The sequence below is a fragment of the Chiloscyllium punctatum genome, chromosome 8 (assembly GCF_047496795.1).
Source record: "Chiloscyllium punctatum isolate Juve2018m chromosome 8, sChiPun1.3, whole genome shotgun sequence".
Classification (NCBI taxonomy): Eukaryota; Metazoa; Chordata; class Chondrichthyes; order Orectolobiformes; family Hemiscylliidae; genus Chiloscyllium; species Chiloscyllium punctatum.
Window position 1 is genome coordinate 123543956 of NC_092746.1, and position 21990 is coordinate 123565945.

General features: G+C 41.5%; 1 protein-coding gene across 8 annotated transcripts in view; it reads right to left on the minus strand.

Moving 5' to 3' along the window:
• The window catches only part of arhgap39 (Rho GTPase activating protein 39), a 556622-nt gene that overhangs the window by 509178 nt on the left and 25454 nt on the right, over positions 1 to 21990 (minus strand). The window contains exon 1 of one of the 8 annotated variants that reach the window (XM_072576397.1): positions 21817 to 21904. The exons of 4 other annotated variants lie outside the window; for them this stretch is intronic. Coding sequence is in view for 3 of the 4 variants with exons in the window: in XM_072576399.1 (XP_072432500.1) it covers positions 21817 to 21842 (26 nt within the window). In the remaining variant the exon portion in view is untranslated. Of the gene's footprint in view, positions 1 to 21383; positions 21437 to 21816; positions 21905 to 21990 lie in introns of those variants that run through there. 3 more of the 8 variants (XM_072576399.1, XM_072576393.1, XM_072576395.1) reach the window with 3 other exon arrangements.

The following is a 21990-nucleotide window of genomic DNA, read 5'->3' on the forward strand; positions in this document are numbered from 1 at the left end:
AGCATTGACTAACTGGACCGAATGGTCTGTTTTCATGCTGTATGACTCTATAATCTTTTTGCTTTGAAGGCTGACACACCATTTTTTGCCTTTACCACCTACTGTACCTGCTTACCTTCTGTGATTGGTGTCCAAGGACACCCAGGTCTTGTTGCACATTCCATCCTCTTAAATTGATAACCAGTAATAATCGACCTTTCATGGTTTTGCTACCAAAATGCATAACCTCCCATTTATCTCCTTTCTACACTATCAGCTCTGAATTTGCCCACCTCATCCTATCCAAAATATACTGAAGGCGTTTCTGCATCCACTTCATAGCTCACAGATCAGTTCACTTATGGCCAATTACAAACCAGAAGGAACCAGCCTAACTGTTCCAGGACCGAATCACACCAAAAGAATCCAGCTAATTGTTCCCCTCCCAATACAGTGCGTTGTACGAAGCTTGAACTTCTGCACATCAATTCTGAGCCAAGCTTCCTCAGCTGCAGACATTTACTGCAGATTGGTTGACATAAATCGAGGAGGTTCTTTTGTGATGCAGTGGTAGTGTTTCTAGGTCTGAGCCAGGAGGCTCAGGTTCAAGACCCCTCCGGTCCAGGGATACATAATAACATCTCTGAACAGATTGATTAGGAAATATGTAGACAGCGTCTTTTAGGGCTGTGGTGGTGGTGCAGTGGTAGTAAGACCATAAGAAATAAGAACAGGAGTAGGCCAATCTGTCCATTGAGTTTCTTCCATCATTCAATAGGATCATAGCTGATCCAACTTTCCTCATATCCACTTCCTGCCCTTTCACTAAAATCCTCGATTCCCCAACTGAACTGGTATGTATTTCAGCCTTAAATGGACAGAAGGACTCTGCCCACATAGCTGTCTGTGGCAAGGAGTTCCAAAGATTCTCAACCCTCACAAAAAAATTCTTCCTCATCTCACTTTTAAATTGGGACCCCTTTATTCTGAGACTATGCCGTCTGGTCCTGGACACTCATGAGGGGAACCTCCTTTCAGCATTTCTCCTGTCAAGTCCCTTAAGAGTCCAATATTGAATTGAATAGAATTTACTGTCACATGTACGAAAGCACAGTGAAAAGCTTTGTCTTACAAGCAATACAGGCAGATCACAGAGTTAGGTAGCATAGATAGTAAATAATAAGTAAACAGCAGCAAAAACAAAAACACAAGTGCAGGCAAATGTTAAGAGTTTGAGAGTCCATTCAATATTCTAACAACAGTAGGGTAGAAACTGTTTCAAAACCGGCTGATGCGTGTGTTCAGGCTTCTGTACCTTCTCCCCGATAGTCGAGGTTGTAGAAAAACATTGCCAGAATGAGCTGGATCTTTGAGAAGGCTGGTGGCCTTTCCTTGACAGCGGGCCTGGTAGATGGATTCTATAGATGGGAGGTTGGCCTTTATGATTGTCTGGGCCAAGTTCACCACTCTCTGTAACCGTCTCCGATCTTGAATGGTACAGTTGCCATACCAGGTAGTGATACATCCAGACAGAATGCTCTTGATGGTGCACCTATAAAAGTTGGCAAGGGTATTCACCATCATGCCAAATTTCCTCAGCTGCCTGAGGAAGAGATGTTTATGGGCCTTTGTAACCAGTGTGTCCACGTGAAGAGTCCAAGAAAGCTTGATATGGATGACCATCCCAGGAGCTTGACACTGTCCATTCCTTCCACCTCCTTGCTGTTAATGTGTAGAGGGCATGAGTAACATCCGATCATCTCTCACATTCTTCTAAACTCCAGTGAGTTTAGCCTTTGATCATAGGACAATCTCTCCACATCAGGAACCATCCCAGTGATCCTCCTCTGAACTGCCTCGAATGAAATGATATCTTTCCCGAAATAAGGGGACTAATACTGCTCACAATGCTCCAGATGTTATCTCACCAGCATCTTGTGCAGCTGCAGCAAGACTTCCTTACTCGAATATTCCAACCCCCTTGAAATAAGGGCCAACATTCCATTAGCCTTCCTGATTCCCTGCTGTACCTGTGTGCTACTGCACAAGTCCTCAAGCTCTTTTGTGTTGCGTTTTTTTTCCTATTTACGTATTCTGGTCTTTTGTCCTCCCTTCCAAAAGGAAAAACTTCACATTTTCCCATGATGTTCCATTCGCCAACTTTCCGCCCACTAAATTAACTTATAAATATCACTAAACTGTTTGTATCCCTCTTACAATCTGCCTGGATTGACTGGGATTGTACTTGCTGGAATTTAGATGGGGGTGTGCAATTTCATAAAAACAAAATCCAGATGTGACTTTATAGGCTAGATGCTGGAAGAACATCCCCAATGTAGAGAAGTCCAGAACTAGGGACCACAGTCTAAGAGTAAGGGGCAAAGCCATTCAGGACAGAGAGGAGGACAAAATTCTTCACTCAGTTGTGAGCCTGTGGAAGTCTCTACCACAGAAAGCTGTTGGGCCAGTTGTTTAGATAAATTCAGGAGGGAGTGGAGCATGGCCCGTGCAGCTAAAATGCTCATGTAATATGAAGAGAAAGCAGTAGTGGGATACTGAAATTGCATGGTGATGAAGGCTGAAGGGCTAAATGGCCTATTCCTGCATTTTCTAAGCCTTGCCACCTATTTTTGTCGTCTGCAAATTTGGCTACAGTCCATTCACTTCCTTCCTCCAAGTCATTAATACATGTTGTAAACAGCTGCAGCCCCAGCACTGATCCCTGCAGAACCCCACTTATCCCTTATGCCCACTTATTGTTTCCTGGTTTTAGAAAAGTTGGGATCTATGTGCTGAAGGCTGCCAAGCCCAATCTTCTAGAGTTCATTTCTCTTGGCAAGGAAAAGACTTCCAAAGCTTAAAGAAAGCAAGACTCTCTTTCTCTTCTGAAAGAAGAAATTTATTACGAAAACCAACTGAAAATATATAGAATCATAGAATCCCTACAATGCAGATAAAGGCCAGTTGATTCATAGAGTCTGCACAACCCTCCAAACAGCATCCTAAGGCTACTACCTTAATCCAACATTTACAATAGCTAATCCTTCTAACCTACACACTACAGGGCAACTTAGCATGGCCAATCTACCTAACCTGCACATCTTTGAAATGTGAGAGGAAGCCAAAGCACCCAGAGGAAACCCTCACAGCCATGAGGAGAACGTACAACTTCCTCACAGCCAGTGAGCCGAGACTGGAATCGAACCTGGGACCCTGGTGCTGTGAGGCAGCAGTGCTAACCACTGAGCCACCCTCTCTCAGTGAAGCATTTCTACAAACCTGAGGAAGCTCTAAATACCAGTCTCTGACTACCTCATAAACCTGAACGAGTGATTAAAGTCAAGAATGCTCAAGAGATCAGAATTATTGCAATGAAAATATGTCAGAGGTTTCTAGGCTATTTTTCTTTAACTTTTGTAGTCAGGACATATCTGGGAAATTTTACACATTATCAAGCAGATGCCAAGTATTATAGCTGTACTGGAACAGATTTGTTAGGGAACACAGCTAGTTCAAGAGCACAAGTCTCCAGCAATACTGCCTGAATGCTGTCAGCATCCATTGCCTTTTACAGAACCAAGTGCCTGCCTGTATTTCTTGATAGAGAGAAGTGTATTGGCTGAAGACCTGCATCTGGTAGGCCAGGGCCCTCAGGAGGAAGCAGAGATAAAGCTCAGACCATTCAACATAGGAGCAGGAGCCCATTCAGCCCATCAAGTCTGTTCCACCATTCAATGGCTGATCTGATAATTCTCAAAAGTTGTACCTTTTCTACAAAACTCTTTATTCCATTACTAACCACACTTAATGATTCAGACTTGACAGTCCTCTGTAATAAAGAATTCCACATATTCACTACACTCAGAAGAAATTCCTCCTAATCTGCATCTTAAATATGTGACTCCTCCACCTTATGGTTGTGAATCTTTGAAATTCTCTACCTCAGAACTGTGGAAACTCAGTCCTTCAATATATGTGAAGTACAGGTTGATAGACTTTGGATTACCAATAGCAAAAAGGGTTATGGAGATAAAGCATGCAAAAGTCTTTGAATTGTTCAGTCACATCTTACCACGGTAGCACATTAGAAATCAAGCTCCAGTATTCCCAGAGCGGTCACAACAGTTCATATTTTGTCAAAGCCATTAGCTTTAAAACCCTGGTTAACATAAAACACAACCATGTTCCTGCACATAACAAGAATTACTATTATTTACAAATAACCAGAGTCTAGCTAAACAATTATGAAACAAACATCGACATATAACTCAGTAGTTAATATTTTAAATCACTTATAAAATTCCCAATACACACAGAGACAGGCATAGGAAAGTGGTGCTCTGGGTGGGTGGGAGTGGAGAGAGATAAAAATTGGGAAAGAAGTCTCCCCCTCCCCCACCCCACCCCACAGAGCTTGCTGAGATGATCCCTTGGCTTGCCAGGACATGTTGCTCTTCAACCTCTCTTCTCCAGGTACGTCCTGCTTCTTTGCGGGAGGCAAAGTTTGACTGGTTCACAAACTGCAATGTTTCTGAATTGGTTAGAACCAACCATTTACAGCAACCACTACAGTATCCTTGTGGATGAGAATATAAAGAGGCATGTTTAGTAAGTTTGCAAATGACACCAAAATTGGTGGTAGAATGGAAAAAGTTAACTTTCATAAGTTATGGATAATGCTGGGAAGACCAGCATTTATTGCCCATCCATGAGTGACTTGAGAAGCTGGTAATAAGTGATCTTCTTGAACCAGTGCAGTTCATTTCTATGCTGTACGATTCCACGACTCTATAACTGGTGGGCAGAGATAACTGGTTTGGTTCAGATATTCTTGACAGAGATACACTACCTTCCCTTCTGGAAGCCCAAAGGCTTCCAACAATATTGTTCACACCCACAAGTTGTTCAGCTACCCAGCAGCCAGTCACATAATTGCTGGCAGACAGATGGCCTTTGTCATCCACAGCTGGTCACAACTTTACAAACCGATCGCTATTGGTTGCCGGCCAAATTTTACTTTGCACACTTTTCCGTCTGTTAGTCCATTGGCAACTACCGTTTCCCAAGGATCGAAAACAAGAACAGTGTAAAGACCGCTTACAAATGAGTTTTGTAACTTGTTTTTAAAGTGCAGTAACTCTTCCAAAATCCATGGATTTTGAACAGCCCTTTTCTGATTCCAGTTCACAATCAAGAAAATGAAAAAGGTAAGATTGTTACAATTGTATTAGATTTCTGAACAGGCTAAACAGAACACCTATTCCTGTGCTCCTAATACGGATGGCCTAGAGTGTCTCACGGAATCATAGAATTTCTAGTATGGAAAAAGGCCATTTAGCCCATTGAGTTCATACTGACCCTCCAAAGAGCACCTCATACCAGACCCACCCCCACTTCCTTATCGCTGTAACCCTGCATTTCCCAGCACTAAATCCACCTAGACACCATGGGCAATTTAGCATAGCCAAACCACCTACTCCACACCTCTTTAGAGTATGGCAGGAAATGCACACAGATACTGGGATAATGTGAAGACTCCACACAGATAATCACCCAAGGGTAGAATTAAATCCTGATCCTGGATGCTGTGAGGCAGCAGTGCTAACCACTAGATGGGCTCAAAATCTATTCCAGTTAGCACACTGGTAGTGCCACAAAACACAAAGGATTGGAAAATGAGCTAGCATGGGCCAATATTATGGTGGAATTTGAAAAATAATAATGAGCATTTTCAAGATGTTAATGATAAGAAGCCAATGTACATCAGTAAGCACAATAGCAATGGGTGAACAGGACTTGCTGAGAAGGACTTGCAGAGTGTTTGGCTGACCAAGTCTATGTTGGGCAGAATATGGAGAATCAACCAGGCAAGAATTGGAATACTTAAGTCAAAAGTTAGGTTTATGGAAGCTTGTACATTGTTGCATTGAAAGGTGACCACATGTTCAACAGCCATTTCAAAAAAATTCCTCAGAATGTAAAAGCATTTTACAGCCAAAGATCTCAAAAATGTTAAGCAATAGTGAGTCTTTCTTTCTCTTCATTTAGCTTCTTCTTAATTCCTACTCTCAGGTTTTAAAGCTGCTGAACAACTAGGCTAGATAAATCATTTAAATAACTACAGCTCCACTCAGTAATAAGAATCCATTAAAATGCAAATTCAGCATTTGCATCTCTTCCCATTCTGTCAAAGTGCTAATTAAAATCAAAAGCACAAGGGCTCAAAAGCGTTGGAAGGATCAAAACTTGCAGAGGTTGAGTCAAGAATTGTTCTGTAATAGTACACATCAGATGGGAAACATGTAAGGGAAATTAAAATGCATTTGGGGTACACAGCCATAAAATAAATTGGTAAAATGCAGCAGCAAATAACCACCCAGGATTATAATATCATAACAATAATGGACACTCAATTTAAACAAGAAAGGAATGGAGGTTGGATATCTGTGGCCGCAAAAATACTCAAGAAAGGTGAAGGAAAGAAAAAGGAAAAGGGAGGGTAACACTGAACAAAAGATAGCTTGGCCACGCTTGAAAGGGATAATGTAGTTGAGAGTTCAAAGGAAGAATGTAGTAGAATTAAACAATGGAGAAACAATTGAACTGCAGTGTGCGCACAATAAAAAATGAGAATGGGGAATGTGAACAAATCTCTTCCAAAAGCATTTTACAGCCAAAGATCTCAAAAAAATGTTAAGTATGAGTGAGTCTTTCTTTCTCTTCATTTAGCTTCTTCTCAATTCCTACACAGAAAGGGCATGGTTTTAGAAGATGGTCAGCAGCCTTTGTATCTTTGCAGTGCATTTTATAAATGGTCAACATTCCCTTCACCAGCAACACAAACTGGCAGCAGGGGAGAGTTGGACAGAAATGGCAGATGGTGTTCAATCCGGACAAATTATAGGTGATGTATTTTGGAAGATGCAATTCAAGAATGAACTAAACAATAAATGGTAAAGCCCTGAGAAAAATTAATGTACAGAGAGATCTGGGTGTTCATGTCCATTGTTCCCTGAAGGTGGCAACGCAAATCAGTAGAGTGGTCAAGAAGGCATATGGTATGCTTTCCTTCATCAGATAGGGTTTTGAGTACAAGAGTTGGCAGATCATGTTACAGTTGTATAAGACTTTGGTTCATCCACATGTGGAATACTGAGTACAATTCTGGCCACCACATTACCAAAAGAATGTGGATGTTTTGGAGAGGGTGCAAAGGAGGTTCACCAGGATGTTGCTGGGTATGGAGGGTACTAGCTAGGAGAAGTTGAGGAGATTAGAATTATTTTCATTGGAAAGGAGGAGGATGAGGGGGGACCTGACTAAGGCCTTCAAAATCATGAGAGGTGTCGACGGGTGGATAGCAAGAAACTTTTTGCCCAGAGTACTGGCTCAATTACTTGGGGTCATGAGTTCAAAGTGAAAGGGAAGTTGTGCAGGGAAGGTTCTTCACGCAATGGGTGGTGGGTGCCTGAAATGCGTCGCCAACAGAGATGGTAGGGGTGAAAGTGATAGCATAATAAGATGTATCCACACAGATATATAAATGGCAGGGAGCAAAGGGATACAGATCCTTAGAAAATAGGCAGCAGGTTTAGATAGAGGATCTGGATTGGCGCAGGCTTGGAGGGCTGAAAGGCCTGTTCCTGTGCTGTAGGGTTCTTGGTACATTAAAGATGGTAGATGAGAGGTCAATCAAGCAGGTTGCTCTTCCTGAATGAGTCAGGCATCTTATTGGAGCTACAGATATCTGGGTAAATGGGAGTATTTTAGATGTGGACCTGGATTCAGGAGGTGAGTACCTCACACATAATCCCTAGCTTCTGACCTGCTGTTGTAGTCACATTAGTTCTCTAGTTGGGCCAATTCAGTCTCTGGTTAACGGTAATCACCAGGATGTTGACAGTCGGTGATTCAGAGGGTAATGAATTAATGTCAAGGAGAAATGGGTGGATTCTCATGTTGAAAACAATCATAGCCTGACAGTGTGTCTAACAAATGCTGCTTGCCACATCTCAGCTCAAGCTTGAATCACATCAGGCTTACTGCATTTGAAAACTTGACTGCTTCAATATCTAAGGACGTGGAAATGGTGCTGAATATTGTGCAAATCAGTGACCATCGATGCTTCTGACCTCATGGTGGAAGGAAGGTCATTGATGAAACAGATGAAAATGGTTAGGTCTACATCACCACATTGGGGAAATAGGACTCTTATGGTGCAGTGGTAGCATCCCTACCTCTGAACCAGATCTGGGTTCAAGTCCTGCCTGCTTTAGGCATGTTTAATAACATCGCTGAACCAGATGATTAGAAAATACCCTGAGAGATTCCTGCAGTGATGTCTTCGGACTCAGAAGCTTGGCCTCCAACAACCATAATCCTCTTTCCTTGTATGTGGTATGACGGCACGGTGGCACAGTGGTTAGCACTTCTGCCTCACAGCACCAGAGACCCGGGTTCAATTCCCACCTCAGGCGAGTGACTGTGGAATTTGCACATTCTCCCTGTGTCTGCTTGGGTTTCCTCCGGATGCTCCAGTTTCCTCCCACGTCCAAAAATGTGCAGGTTAGGTGATCTGGCCATGTTAAATTGCCCGTAGTGTTAGGTAAAGGGGTAAATGTAGGGGAATGGGTCTGGGTGGGTAGCGCTTCGGCAGGTTGATGTGGACTTGTTGGGCCGAAGGGCCTGTTTCCACACTGTAAGTAATCTAATCTAATGACTGTAACCAGCAGAGAGTTTCCTGCCCAATTCCCATTGACTCCACTTTTTCTAGGACACCTTGATGGTGAAATGCTACCCTTGGGTTAGGGAAACAACTGGCCAACTGGATTCAGCCTATGTGGTGTGTATCAGATAAATCTGAACAATTTTCCACTTTGTCAGATAAGGTCACTGGAGCAGCTAGGGGAGAAATCAGTGGTGGAGAACAAGTCTTCAATATTTTAGCCAAGTGGCTGAGGCCAAACGAAAGAGGGAGGAATTTCCAAACTGTGCACGAGAGGTTTCTGGATCAGAAGAAAGCAATTGCAGGAACCGATGGAGTATGTTTCAGCAGAAGAACATTTCGGAGTTTGTAATCCTCTTCATCAGAGCTACGAGGGAATTTCTCCACTTCAAAGTCTATATCAAACACTCTGCGAAATATTGATACTTCCTGATTATAGTTTGACAGATTTATATTGGATTCTAAAGGATAATTTGTAGGAGGTTCAACAACCATTTTACAAATCTTTAATTATACAAAGGCTGCCTGCATTTCTCCAGTCTCCCCTTCACCAGACAGCTTTGCCATATCCAGAGCACAGTATTGCACAGATTGTTAAAAGGATCTATGATATTATGTTCATTTAATTGCACAGAATTTTCCTACATTTCCTGGTCCTCTGCACACTGGGCAAAATTACTAATTCCTGTACACAGCAATCAAAATTTAAAACTGATGGCTTAGAGGAACCCACCAGACACTGAACAGTTGTTTTACATTCATCTAACTGAATAACGTTTTGTTGTTCTTTTTTGAGTTATGCATTGCACATTCTCTCACTATAGCTTCAGACTCCAAGCTTTTACCCCTTGCTTCATTAAAACAGCGACTTATCACAATTAAGACTTATCACAAATTTCCTTTGAATCGACTAACATCTCCTCTGGATGAACAAAATTTTCCTTCCAGGGATCATCGTTGAATTTTATATTACAAACCTCACTGGACAAAGCTGTAATTGTCCTCAAAAGGAATAGCTTCTGCAAATCACCCATTACTCTAAGGATATATTGGGGTGCTGCTTTCATTTTCATTAAGGGCCCTACACAAATTTACTAACACTCGACAGAAAAGGTTTCCAAAAATTGGTATGATTATCAAAGGTGCTAGCTTAATGAAACATAGAAAATAGGCGCAGGAATAGGTCATTCGGCCCTTCAAGCCTGCACCACCATTCAATAATAGTGTGGCTGATCATGCAATCTCAGTACCCCATTCTCATGCTCTCTCCATTCCCCTTGATCCCTTTGGTTGCAAGGACCACATCCAGCTCCCTCTTGAATATAGCCAACCATCTCTGTGGTTGAGAATTCCACAGATCCACAACTCTGAGTGAAGAAATTCTTTCTCATCTTAGTCCTAAATGGCCCTTATTCTTAGACTGTGGCCCCAACATTGGGAACATTCTTCCTGCATCTAGCCTGTCCAGTCCCAACAGAATTTCATATATTTCTATGAAACTTCCCCGCCCTCATTCTTCTAAATTCCTGCAAGTAGAAGCCCAGTCAATCCAGTCTTTCGTCATATGTCAGTCTGCCATCCCGGGAATCAGCCTGGTGAACCTTTGCTGGACTCCCTCAATAGCAAGAATGTCCTTTCTCAGATTAAGAGACAATGTTGAGGGTTTCCTATACTTGACACAGAACTGCACCACATCTACAACTTCACAACAAGTCATCTTGGGCATGCAAAATACCTGTTTATCGATGCTCATGTTTTCCTTGTCTGGTCCTGCCCTGCCTGCCCTAGAAATTTCAACTGCTATTCAATTTCTTCTTAAAATATTTGGGCAGTATCACTAGCTGTTGTTCAGCCATTCATTCCTCGTCCACAGGTCTCTCTCTCTCTCTCTCTCTCTCTCTCTCCACTTCCTCATCTGAACTCCTTCAGCCTGAGCTTCAGTGAGAACTGCCTGTGATAACTTACTTAACTGTGAAAGGAGGATAATTCTAAATAAAAACTAAAAATTTTACAAAAAACAAGAAACAATAATGTTAAACATTCAGCTGGAAGGGGGCTAATTTTAGAGAGAGTTTTTAAAAAGCGTGTTTAAAAAATCCAAGTTGGATTTTAAACAAAAAGCTGAAACCATAAATAAGCAAATGGGCAGCAGCGTGGTTTGGGTACAACATGTTCACATTAAAAGAACAGGAAGGGCATCCAAAGAGCGAGCTGTCAGGGTGGCTTAAGGTATTGACAGTATGATGAGTTGGGGGAAATAAAAAGGCTCATGATAAATGCTTCGTTCATAATTCAGTAGAGAATCAAGCCTACGATTGAAAGCATAGAAGAGCAACGAAAAAGGAAACAAAAAGCAAAGTATTTGAGCGAATAAATTAGTGGGCAACACAAAAGTAATACAAAAAACAAAATGGCAGATAAAAGGAAAGGTAGGTCCATGAGGGACAGAAAGGTTTTGTTGTAGCGGTACAGGGGATTGCTGAGATACTAAATGAGTGCTCTGAATTAGTCTTTAGCACAATGAGGATGCTGCCAATGCCACAATAAAGGAGGTGGCAGGACAGAAGTTGGCTGTTCACCTTATCAGTGTCCCTCATGATTTTAAAGACCTCTGCAAAGTCACCCCTCAGCCTCCAACACTCCAGGGAAAATCTGGCCCACTGAGTCTGCTCCGCCATTCGATCACGGATTGTATGTTTCTTAACCCCATTCTCCAGACTTTTCCCTGTAATTTTAGATCCCCTTACTAATCAAGAACCTATCTACTTGGAGAGAAGTGATGGCCTAGTGGTATTATCACTGGACTGTTAATCCAGAGTCCCAGATAATGTCCTGGGGATCCGGGTTTGAATCCCACCAGGGCAGGTGGTGTTATGTGAATTCAATGAATCCACTATCAATTGTTGGAAAACCCCAGTGGGTTCACTCATGTCCTCTAGGGCAGGAAACTGCCATCCTTACCTGGTCTGGCCTACATATGACTCCAAACCCATAGCAATGTGGTTGACTCTCAACCTCCCTCTGGGCAATTAAGAATGGGCATTAAATGCTGGCCTAGCCAGAGATGCCTCTATCCCATGAATGAATAAAGAAAAATAAAAATGTTAAACACACTAATAACTTTGCTGCCACAGCCTTCTGAGGCAATGTGTTTCACAGATTCACCACCAATAGATGAAGAAATTCCTCCCAATGACTGAAGAAATTCCTCCTCATCTAAGTTCTAAAAAGGTCATCCCCTCACTCTGTGGCTAGTCTCTCCTACTCGTGGAAACATCTTCTCCACGTCCACTCAATCAAGGCCTCTCAGCATTCTGCAAGTTTCAATTGTATTCTTCCTCATCCTTCTATACTCTTTGAGTACAGATGTACAGTCCTTAACTGCTCCTCATATGACATGCCCTTCATCCCAGGATCATTCTTGTAAACCTCCTCTGGACTCCCTCCATAGCCAACACCTCCTTCCTTAGGTAAAGGGCTCAATACTGCTCACAATATTCTAGATACAGTCTGACAAGAGCCTTACACATGCCTTAGCAGTACATCCTTGCTCTTGCATTATTCCCATCCTGTCAACTGAACCTGCATGTTAACCTTAAGAGAAACCTAAAATAGGACTCCTTATACCCTTTGTGCTTCAGATTTCCAAAACCTTGCCCCATTTAGAAAATAGTCTACACCTCTTTTCTTCAATGCATAGCCTCACACTTTCCACAATGTACTTCATCTGCACTTTTGTCATTCACATACCTTAAGTCCTTCTGCTGTCACTGCTTCCTCAACCTGTCCCTCCACCTATCTTTGTGTCATCTGCAAACTTAGCCCTCAATTTCTTCATCCAGATCGTTAATGTATAGAGTGAATAGATGTGGTCCCAACACAGACTCCTGCAGAACTTCACTGGCCACTGGCTGCCAACATGAAACATCTTTATCCTCACTCTCTGCCTTCTGCCAAATCAGTCAATCCTTCATCCATGCCAGTACCTTGCCCTTTATTTCGCAGCCTCCTATGCAGCACCTTGTCAAAGACCTTCTGAAAATTCAAATTGATTGTGACCACTGGTTCTCCTTTGTCTAACTTGCTCATCATCTCCTCAAAGAATTCCAACAGATTTGTCAGATATGACCTTCCCCTTGACAAAGCCAAGCTTCCTCAGCCCTACTTTACATTACTTCCCAAGTGCTCCGCAATCTCATCCTTAATAACAAGATATTAAAATCTTGCCAACGACCAAGATCTGGCTAACCAGTGTACACAATTTTGTATCTTCTGCCTCCAAAGAGCAATACAGCACAGGCCTTTCAGCCCACCAAGTTTGTGCTGGCACATAATGCCTTGCTAAACTAAAACCTTTTGTCTCAGAGATCCATACTCCTGTATCTCCTCCCTGTTCATGTATCTGTAAAGATGCTTCTCGAACATTGCTGTGGTGTCTACTTCTACCACCTCCTCCAGCAGCACATCCCAGGCACGTACCACACTGTATAAAAAAAATTGCCTCTCACATCTCTTAAACTCCTCCCCCCCCCCCCCCCCCCTTAAACATTAAGCCTTTGTCCCCTAGTAATGGATATTTCTACCCTGGGAAAAAGACTCAGACCATCCATGCCCCTCAATGTTCAAGTGAAAACAAACCAGGTTTGTCCAATCTCTCCTCATAGCTAATACCCTCCATACCGGGCAACATTCTGATAAAGCTTCTCTGTAGCCCCTCCATATCTTCCACATCATTTTGGTAGTGTGGCAACCAGAACTGTATGCAATATTACAAATGTAGACTAACCCCTCCCTTCTCAACAGGGATGGTACATTAACCATTTGCCAGTTCTCTGCAACTTTCCCTGACTCCAGTGATTCCTGAAAGATCACCAGCAATGCCTCTACAATATCCTCGGCTATTTCCTTCAGAACCTTGGGTTGAAATCCATCTGGTCTAGGTTATTTATCCACCTTCAGACCTTTCAGCTTCCCCAGTACCTTCTCCTTAGTAATGGCCACCTCACTCACCTCTGCCCCCTGACTTTCAATGTTCTGATATGTTGCTGGTGTCTTCCTGAGTGAAAATCAATGCAAAATGAAAAGTGCCTATTCAGTTACTCCACCATTTCTTTGTTCCCCATTACTACTTCTGTAGCCTCATTTCCCAATTGCCCAATGACCACTCCTGCAACTCTTATCTTTGATATATCGAAAAAACTCTTGAAATCATCTTTTATATTACTGGCTAGCTTACCGTCGCATATTATCTTCACCACCTTTACTGCTTTTTTAGTTGTCCTCTACTGGTTTCTAAAAGCATCCCAAACCTCTGGCTTCCCAGAGATCGTCATCTCACACAATCTTCATTATATGCTTTTTACTTTGCTTTTATGCTGTTCCTGTCTCCCTTGTCAGTGAGATTGCCTCATCCCACCACATGTTTCTTCTTCCTTGGGATGAATTTCTGCTATACCTCCTGAATTACTCCCAGAAACTCCTGCCATTGTTGATCTACTGTCTTTCTTGGTTGGCTCATTTTCCAACTCTGGCCAGCTCCTCCCTCATGTCTTTGTAATTACTTTCACTCAGTTGTAATACTGTTCCATCAGATTTAAACTTCTCCCTCTCAAACTGGAGGCTGAATTCTATCATATTATGGTTTCTGTCCCCTCAGGGTTCCTTCACAATAGCTCCTTAATCAAGTATGCCTCATTACATATCACCAAATCCAGAACTACCTGTTCTCTTGTGGGCTCTAGCACAAGCAGCTCCAAAAAAGCCATCTTGCAGACATTCTGTGAATTCCTTTTCTTAGGATACATTACCAACCTGATTTTCCCAGTCCATCCCTATACTGAAGTTCCCAAGATTATTGTAGCAGTGCCTTTCTTACATGCCTTTTCTATCTCCTGATTTATTTTCTGCCCCACATCCTGGCGACTGCTTGGAGGCCTGTTCACAACTCCCATGAAGGTCTCTTTTCCTTTGAGGTTCCACAACTCTACCCACACAGATTCTATGCCTCCCAACTCTATATTACTTCTTGCTATCGATTTACTTTCATTTCCTACTAACAAGGCAACTCTGCCCCCTCTACCCATTTATCTGTCCTTTTGATAAGATGCATATCCTTAAATATTTAGTTATCAGTTTACAGCCACATCTGTCATGCCCACATCATAGCCGCCAATTTCAATCTGCACAAGCTTATTTACCTTGTTTTGTACACTGCACATGCTTAAACACATCCTCAGACTAGCATCAACTGCCCCTCTTCTCAGGCTGTGCCTGAAGTTAGATCCCTGAACCTTTCCACACATTCTGTCCTATTACTTGTTCCAGAAACTTCAGTAACCTCGCCTGAGCCCTCTCCCACTTGAACTATTTTCAAGTTGTTGTGACCTTGGTTGACCTCGAATTGCACAAACATTTCACCTCCTTATTCAGAATGCTTTGTGAATTAAGGTATAAAGCCTTTAAGTCTATTCAGTTATCAAGTTTCCCTACACTGTCATTCCTTGGTACAATATGACATTCACATACTCTATCCCTTCCTTCTATTTTCTGGTAACAATCAACCTCATTATTAAGTAGTAATCCTTTTCCCAGCACTGAACCACCCCTTCACCCTATTTAGTTTAAAGCCCACCTACAGTCCTAGTTATGCGATTCACAAGGACTCTATTCCAAGCATGATTCAAGTGAAGCCTGTCTCACCAAAATAGATCCCTCCTTCCCCAGTACTGGTGCCAATATCATATGAATGCAAACCTGTTTCTCCCACACTAATCTTTAAGCCATGTGTTAATCAATTTAATCTTGTTGACCCTGCGCCAAATTAGCTCATGACTCAGTAGTAATCTGGAGATTACCACCTTATTGGCTCTGCTTTTCAATTTAGCCACGAGCTACTCATATTCCAATCAGCAGAACCTCTTTCCACCTATATCATTGGTATCTAAGTGGACTAAGACAACAGAATCTTTCCCCTCCCACTCTAAATTAGGACAGAGATAACATTTCTTCAGCCAGGGAATGGAGAGCCTGTGGAATTCACTGACACAGAAAGCAATAGAGGCCAAAACATTGTTTAATTTCAAGAAGGAATTGGGTATAGCACCTGGAGCTAAAAGCATCAAAAAAAGTTATGAAGGAAAAGGGTATCAAGTTGGATGATCAGCCATGGTCATAATGAATGGCAGAGCAGGTTCAAAGGATCCAATAACCAACTCCTGCTCCTATTTTCTATGTTTCTATGTGACATCAACACAAGTTCTGGAAGGACTGCCAGACTACCTATAAATTATAAAGGCTCTTGGACACTTGGAAAAGCAGGCCGTAATCATAAACAGTTTGGATGGTTTTATTAAAAAGGGAGGTCATGCCCAACCAACCTGATTGAATATTTGAAGGGATAACCAGGTGTGTACATGAAGGAAATGCATTTGATGTAGTCTAATTGGACTTCAGTAAGACTTTTGATCCTACATGGAAGATTGACAGCAAAAGAAATTTGATTCCTCGGAACCAGAATTGGCTGAGTGGCAGGAAGCAAGGAGTGATGGTCAAGGGATAATTTTGTGACTGGAAGATTGTGCACATTGGGGTTCCACAGGGATTAGTGAAGGGGGAATTTGCTATTTGGGGTATATATAAATTATTCAGACATATGCGTAGGAGGGTCAATCAGTAAGTTTGCAGATGATACAAAAATTCACAAAGTGGTAAATAATGAGGAGGATAAAATTATCTTCTCAGGAGGATACAGACAGGCTGGTCAGGTGGGCTGACAGTGGCAAATGCATTCAATCTGAATAAGTGCTTGTGATGCACTTGGACAGGACAAATACGATGAACAGCAGCATGTTGGGCAGCACGAAGGGTCAGAGACCTTGGTATCCACGTCCACCAGTCTCTTTAAAAAGGTGGTTGAGGTAGCATTTGGGATAATAAATACTATGCTTTGGATAGTAAAGGTAAGAGCAGGGAGATGATGCCAGAACTGTATAAAAAGTTGGCTATGCCAGATCTACAGTATTGCGTGCAGCTCTGAAACCTACATTAAAGGAATGCACTGGAGAAGATGCAGTGGAGATTTACCAGGATGTTGCCTGGGTCCTGGACAGAGTTATAGTTATGAAAAGTGATTGGGATAGACGGAGGTTGTTTTCCTTCGAGCCGACAAGACAGTGGGGACATGATCGAGGCATACAAAATTATGAAGGGTATAGACGGGAAGAAACTGCTCCCCTTGAAGGAGGGAATCAATGACAATGGGGTATAGATTTAAGGTATGAGGTTTAGAGGCAATGAGAGGTTTCCCTCCACACTCCCACTCAGAGTGGTAGAAATCTGAAATACACTGCCTGTAGAGGCAGAAACCCTCATAACATTTCAGTATTTAGATGCACACTTGGAATGCCAAGCCATACAGGGCTCTGGGCCAAGTGCAGAAAAAAAATGATTAGAATAGGATTGCTGGGTGTTTTTTGACCAGTGCAGACTGAATTGGCCAAAGGGTCTTTTTCTGTACTATAGATTAAGTTTAAAAATTCTTGCTTCTGTTTAATTAGTGTTGCGAATACTCTAACGTTTCCACTTTTAATGTATTTAATTGAATCTCATTTTTCCTGAGAAACAGTGTTGTTGTTTTAAGACATGAACATGCAAATGAGTCAAACACAGGCTAAAACTACATAACCAACTATCATTTGCAGTTTGCCAGAAGCCAGCCAGCAGGAGGATGCATACAATTATTGCAACTTGCTGTCTGAGTTGTTAAACCTGTATTAGAATGTCAAATTAATCTGTGCTACTTAATGTGCGTTAGTTACCAATAAACACTAAAAACACAATATTGTGACCTCAAAAGCAGACTCAGTGGAATAAATACTTGGAACAGGAAAAACAAAATGCTTGGCCTATCCCAATCTTATTCTTAGTGATCAGAAAGCTGCCTTGAGCAGGGTAACATTTGCAAAGGCGTGTTTACTGCCATCACCACTAGGTGGCACCTACAGGCTCAAAGTATCAAGCCGTGCAGCAACAGATGTTGCTAACAGGAAGGTGGTGTCAGTAGATAGTAGCAAGGTGAGGGCAGTGGACAACAGGTAAGAGGGGTGATAACACAGAAACCTCTGTTGCAAGGAGAGCAACCATAAGACCATAGGAAAAGTAGTAGGGTCATTCAGCCCACTGAGTCTGCTCCACCATTCAATGACTGGCCTGGTAATCCTGAACTCTACTTTCCTGCACAATCACCATAATCCTTGATTCTTTTACAGATTAAATATTTGTCAATCTTTATCTTGAATATATTTAATAATGCAGTTGCAACAGCCTTCTGTGGTAAAGAATTCTACAAAGTCATTACACTCCATGACTCTGACTCAGAAGAAATTCCTCATTTTTGTCTTAAAAGCACAACTCCTCATTCTGAGGTTATGCCCTCTGGTCTGAGATTCTTCCACAAGAAGGGCCAACAAAGTTTCAGCATCTACCCTGTCAAGCCCCGTAAGAATCCTGTGTTTCAATAAGGTCACCTCTCATTCTTCGATATTCCAGGGAGTACAGGCCCAAACTAATCAATCTCTCCCCATAACAGTGTCCTTCCATTCCTGGTATCAACCTAAGGAACCTTCTCTGGTCTGCATCCAATGCCAGTATATCTTTCTTTAGACAGGGGACCAAAACAGTATTCTCAGCATGTTCTAACTATGCCTTGCATAGTTTCAGCAAGACTTGCCTATTTTTAATACTTCATTTTCTTTGAAATAAAAAGGCCAACATTCCATTTGCCTTCCCTATTACTATGTGAATCTGTACTCTGGTATTTTTGTGATTCATATATGGATACCACACCCCAAATTCCTCTGTGTTGCTGCAGCTTTTTGCATTCTTATTCTATTCAAATAATATTCAGCTCCTCTATTCTTCCTACCAAGATGCCTAACCTCACATTTTCCCACATTAAATTTCATCTGTAAGTTTTTACCCACTCACTTAGCCTGTCTATATCCCTGTTTGTATCTTTGTATCACCCGCACCACTTGCCTTCCCACCTATTTTTGCATCATCCAGAAATTTCTTTTACAGTATATTATACATTAATGACTTGGGCGAAGGAAGTTATTGTAAATAATTGTGATTCCTATGGGACACCACTAATTACAGTTACCATCCTGAAAATGCCCCCCTTATCCCAACCCTGTCTTCTGTTAGTTAGCGAATCCTTTATCCATGCTAGTATCCTACTTTCAACACCACAGGCTCTTATCCAATAACCTTATTTTTTTTTTTGGAAACCCAAATATATTATTTCTACTGATACTCCTTAATCTATTCTCCATATTACCATCTCAAAAGAATTTAATATTTCTCAGGCATTATAAATGCATGCTCATAACTGGCAATGTAGGCAGCATCCTGGTTATAAGTCCATGGCTCGTCCACTCTGTCCATTTTTTTGTTTACTTCTTTTCTCATTTTCTTTCACCTCAAGTGTTTGTTTGCTTTTCTTAAACCTACCTCCTGGAGAGAGCTTGGTCATGGAGGCATGGGCATTGGGGTGTTATGATGGCCATTTTTCAAATATCTAGGGCTTACTTAGAAGGATTCTTGGAAGTTTACTACCAGTACATTCATCACTTTCATAACTATTTACCTTAATATCCTGGGATGCAATGCATCAGTCCATGGAATTTATTGGCCTTTAGTACCACTGGTTTATATTTGTTGTACTTATTTCCCACTCTGGCCTCATTTTCTATGGGACCCATGTTCACTTTGGCTCCTTTTCCTTTTTTATATATTTAAAGCTCTTGCTATCAGCTTTTATATTACTTGCTAGTTTGCTGAAGTTTATTTCTGCCTTTTTTAGGCCATCCTTTGTCAGCATTTAAAACCTTTTCAATTCTCTGTCTTACCAATCTTTGCCATATGAACTTTAATTTCCTTTGGTAACTCATAATTGGTTTATTTCCTTCCTGGAATCATTCTTCCTAACTGGGGTACATCTGTTAACAGCCATGAGTTAGTTTCTTAAAAGATGTGCCATTGCTCATCAACTATCTTTAGCTAAATTCCTTTCCCAGCACACTCCGCCCTCAATCCTTTATAATTACCCTTAAGTTGTTACTGACCCAGGTTTCTTGCACTCAAACGGAATACTAAATTCTACCACATTTTGGTCTCAGTATCCGAAAGGATCTTATACGGAGAGATCATTTATTAAACCTGTCTCATTATACATCAGATCTACAATAATCTGATCCCTGGTTGGATCCACAACATATCATTCAAGGAAACTACCAAATACACTATGAATTAACAAAAACAGAAATTGCTGAAAAACTCGGGTCTGGCAGACAGAAAGCAGAATTAACATTTCTGATCTGGTGTCTCTTCTTCAGAAGCAGCAGTAGCTAGGAAAAGATTGGCATATATGTGTTACGTATATCTGGTATATACACTGAATTCTTCCTCATGGTTTCTTTTGCCAATTAATTTTCAAACTACATGAAGATTGAAGTCACCCAAAATGAATGTACTGCCGTTTTTACATGCCCTCGTTATCTCCTAATTTATTCTCTGTCCCACTGTATAGCTACTGTTAGGAGGACTATAGGCTATTACCAACAGCGGCTTCTTATGCTTTTTATCTGGTCTCTACCCATATGGATCCCACATCTTCCAATCCAAGGTTATTGCTAGCTATTGTACCTATTCTAACACATACTAACAAAGCTATCCCACTGACTTGTCCTTCAAAAAGTTACATGCCCCTGAATATTTAGCTCCCAGCTTTGATCTCCTTGTAACCATGTCTCCGTAATGGCTAGATGATCATACCTATTAAACACAATTATGATATCACAGCTGTCACCTTGATGTTGGCAACACATTTTGATTGTACAATTAGCATTGGAAAAGCATTAAGGCAGTAGGAAGCAGCAGCCAGGGGCAGAGAGGGAGATCTAATGCGATAGTTGGGATTATAAAAATTTAGGTAAAATAGATATCTAGCAAGTACCATCCACAAACCATGAACACTGTTTTTAGCCCCAAGAAAAATCACTCAATTTGATCTGATCTTTATGGACATTAATCAAGAGGAGCACAAAAGCTACTCAATTTAATACACAGGCAATTATTTTTTTAAAATGAACATTAATATTTTGATAACAAGCATGCCATTCTTCTCTTTGATCATCCTGACAACTTTGCCATGAGCAACTAAAAGACACAGAGGTTATAGCAGGGCAATGGATCACTGGAGAACAGGGGTAGGTTTTACTGCATCTTTGCGACAGCACAAAGCTCAAATTTCCATTGAAGTGAGGGACAAATGGAAGGGAGGGGTGCAGATGGCAAGAGTGAGCTTGGAATCCAGAAATCAAAACAAGCTATAATTTTAAATGCACTCAATGCAAAAATTAGATTTCTTTTAGCTTTACATGCACAGTTACTTTATCTTCTTTTCTGCTCCCTCCCACTCACACTGGGAGTGGTTTCAGAGCTAGCTTATACAAGCAGTCTGTTTCCACTATCCATCATCCCTGTTCAAAAGCAACCTTATAACAGGGAAAGACACCAGTGCAATATTATTCCAGGATGACTTTACCTTGCATCATGGTGAAAAGACATGAGAAAATGTGAAGTGCATTTCCCAAATCTCAACTGTGTACCTGTCTCCTACCTCTGCATAGCAGAGACTGGCTCCACACCAAACCATGCTTATATATCCATCACTCCACCAACTCCACCCCACCCTCTCAAAATATCTTCATTTAAATGCATTACAGGAAAATAAACAATTAAAACATTGCAATCTACGGTTATGCTTATTTTGTTCACCATTAAGAAATGTCATCAATAAAATGAACTAAAACAGTTTTTCCCCCAATATGCCTCTTCTAAAAATATACAAAGCTTGAAATTATCGATGTAGCACAAAAACCTGTATCTGCAGTCACATCACTATGCAATAATTCAGCACTGAAATCGCTGCCACACTATAGCAATCTGCTACATCTGCCCGAAACTGATTACAGCAATCTTGAAAAAACAAAAATCCATCAACTGTTAATCAGTTTTCCATTTACAGTATTTACAGATTGAAAATACTTTACCAAGGTGCGCAGCTGAGACGCCACATCTCATTTACAGGGTGGTGACAGCACGGAGCTCTTCCAGGGAGCAGGCATGCATACTGCCCACATTCACACAAAAGGTGGTTCAAGCTGCACAGAGAACCTGTGCGCTTATCAGGTACCATAAAATGCAGTACATACATCGCACAAATG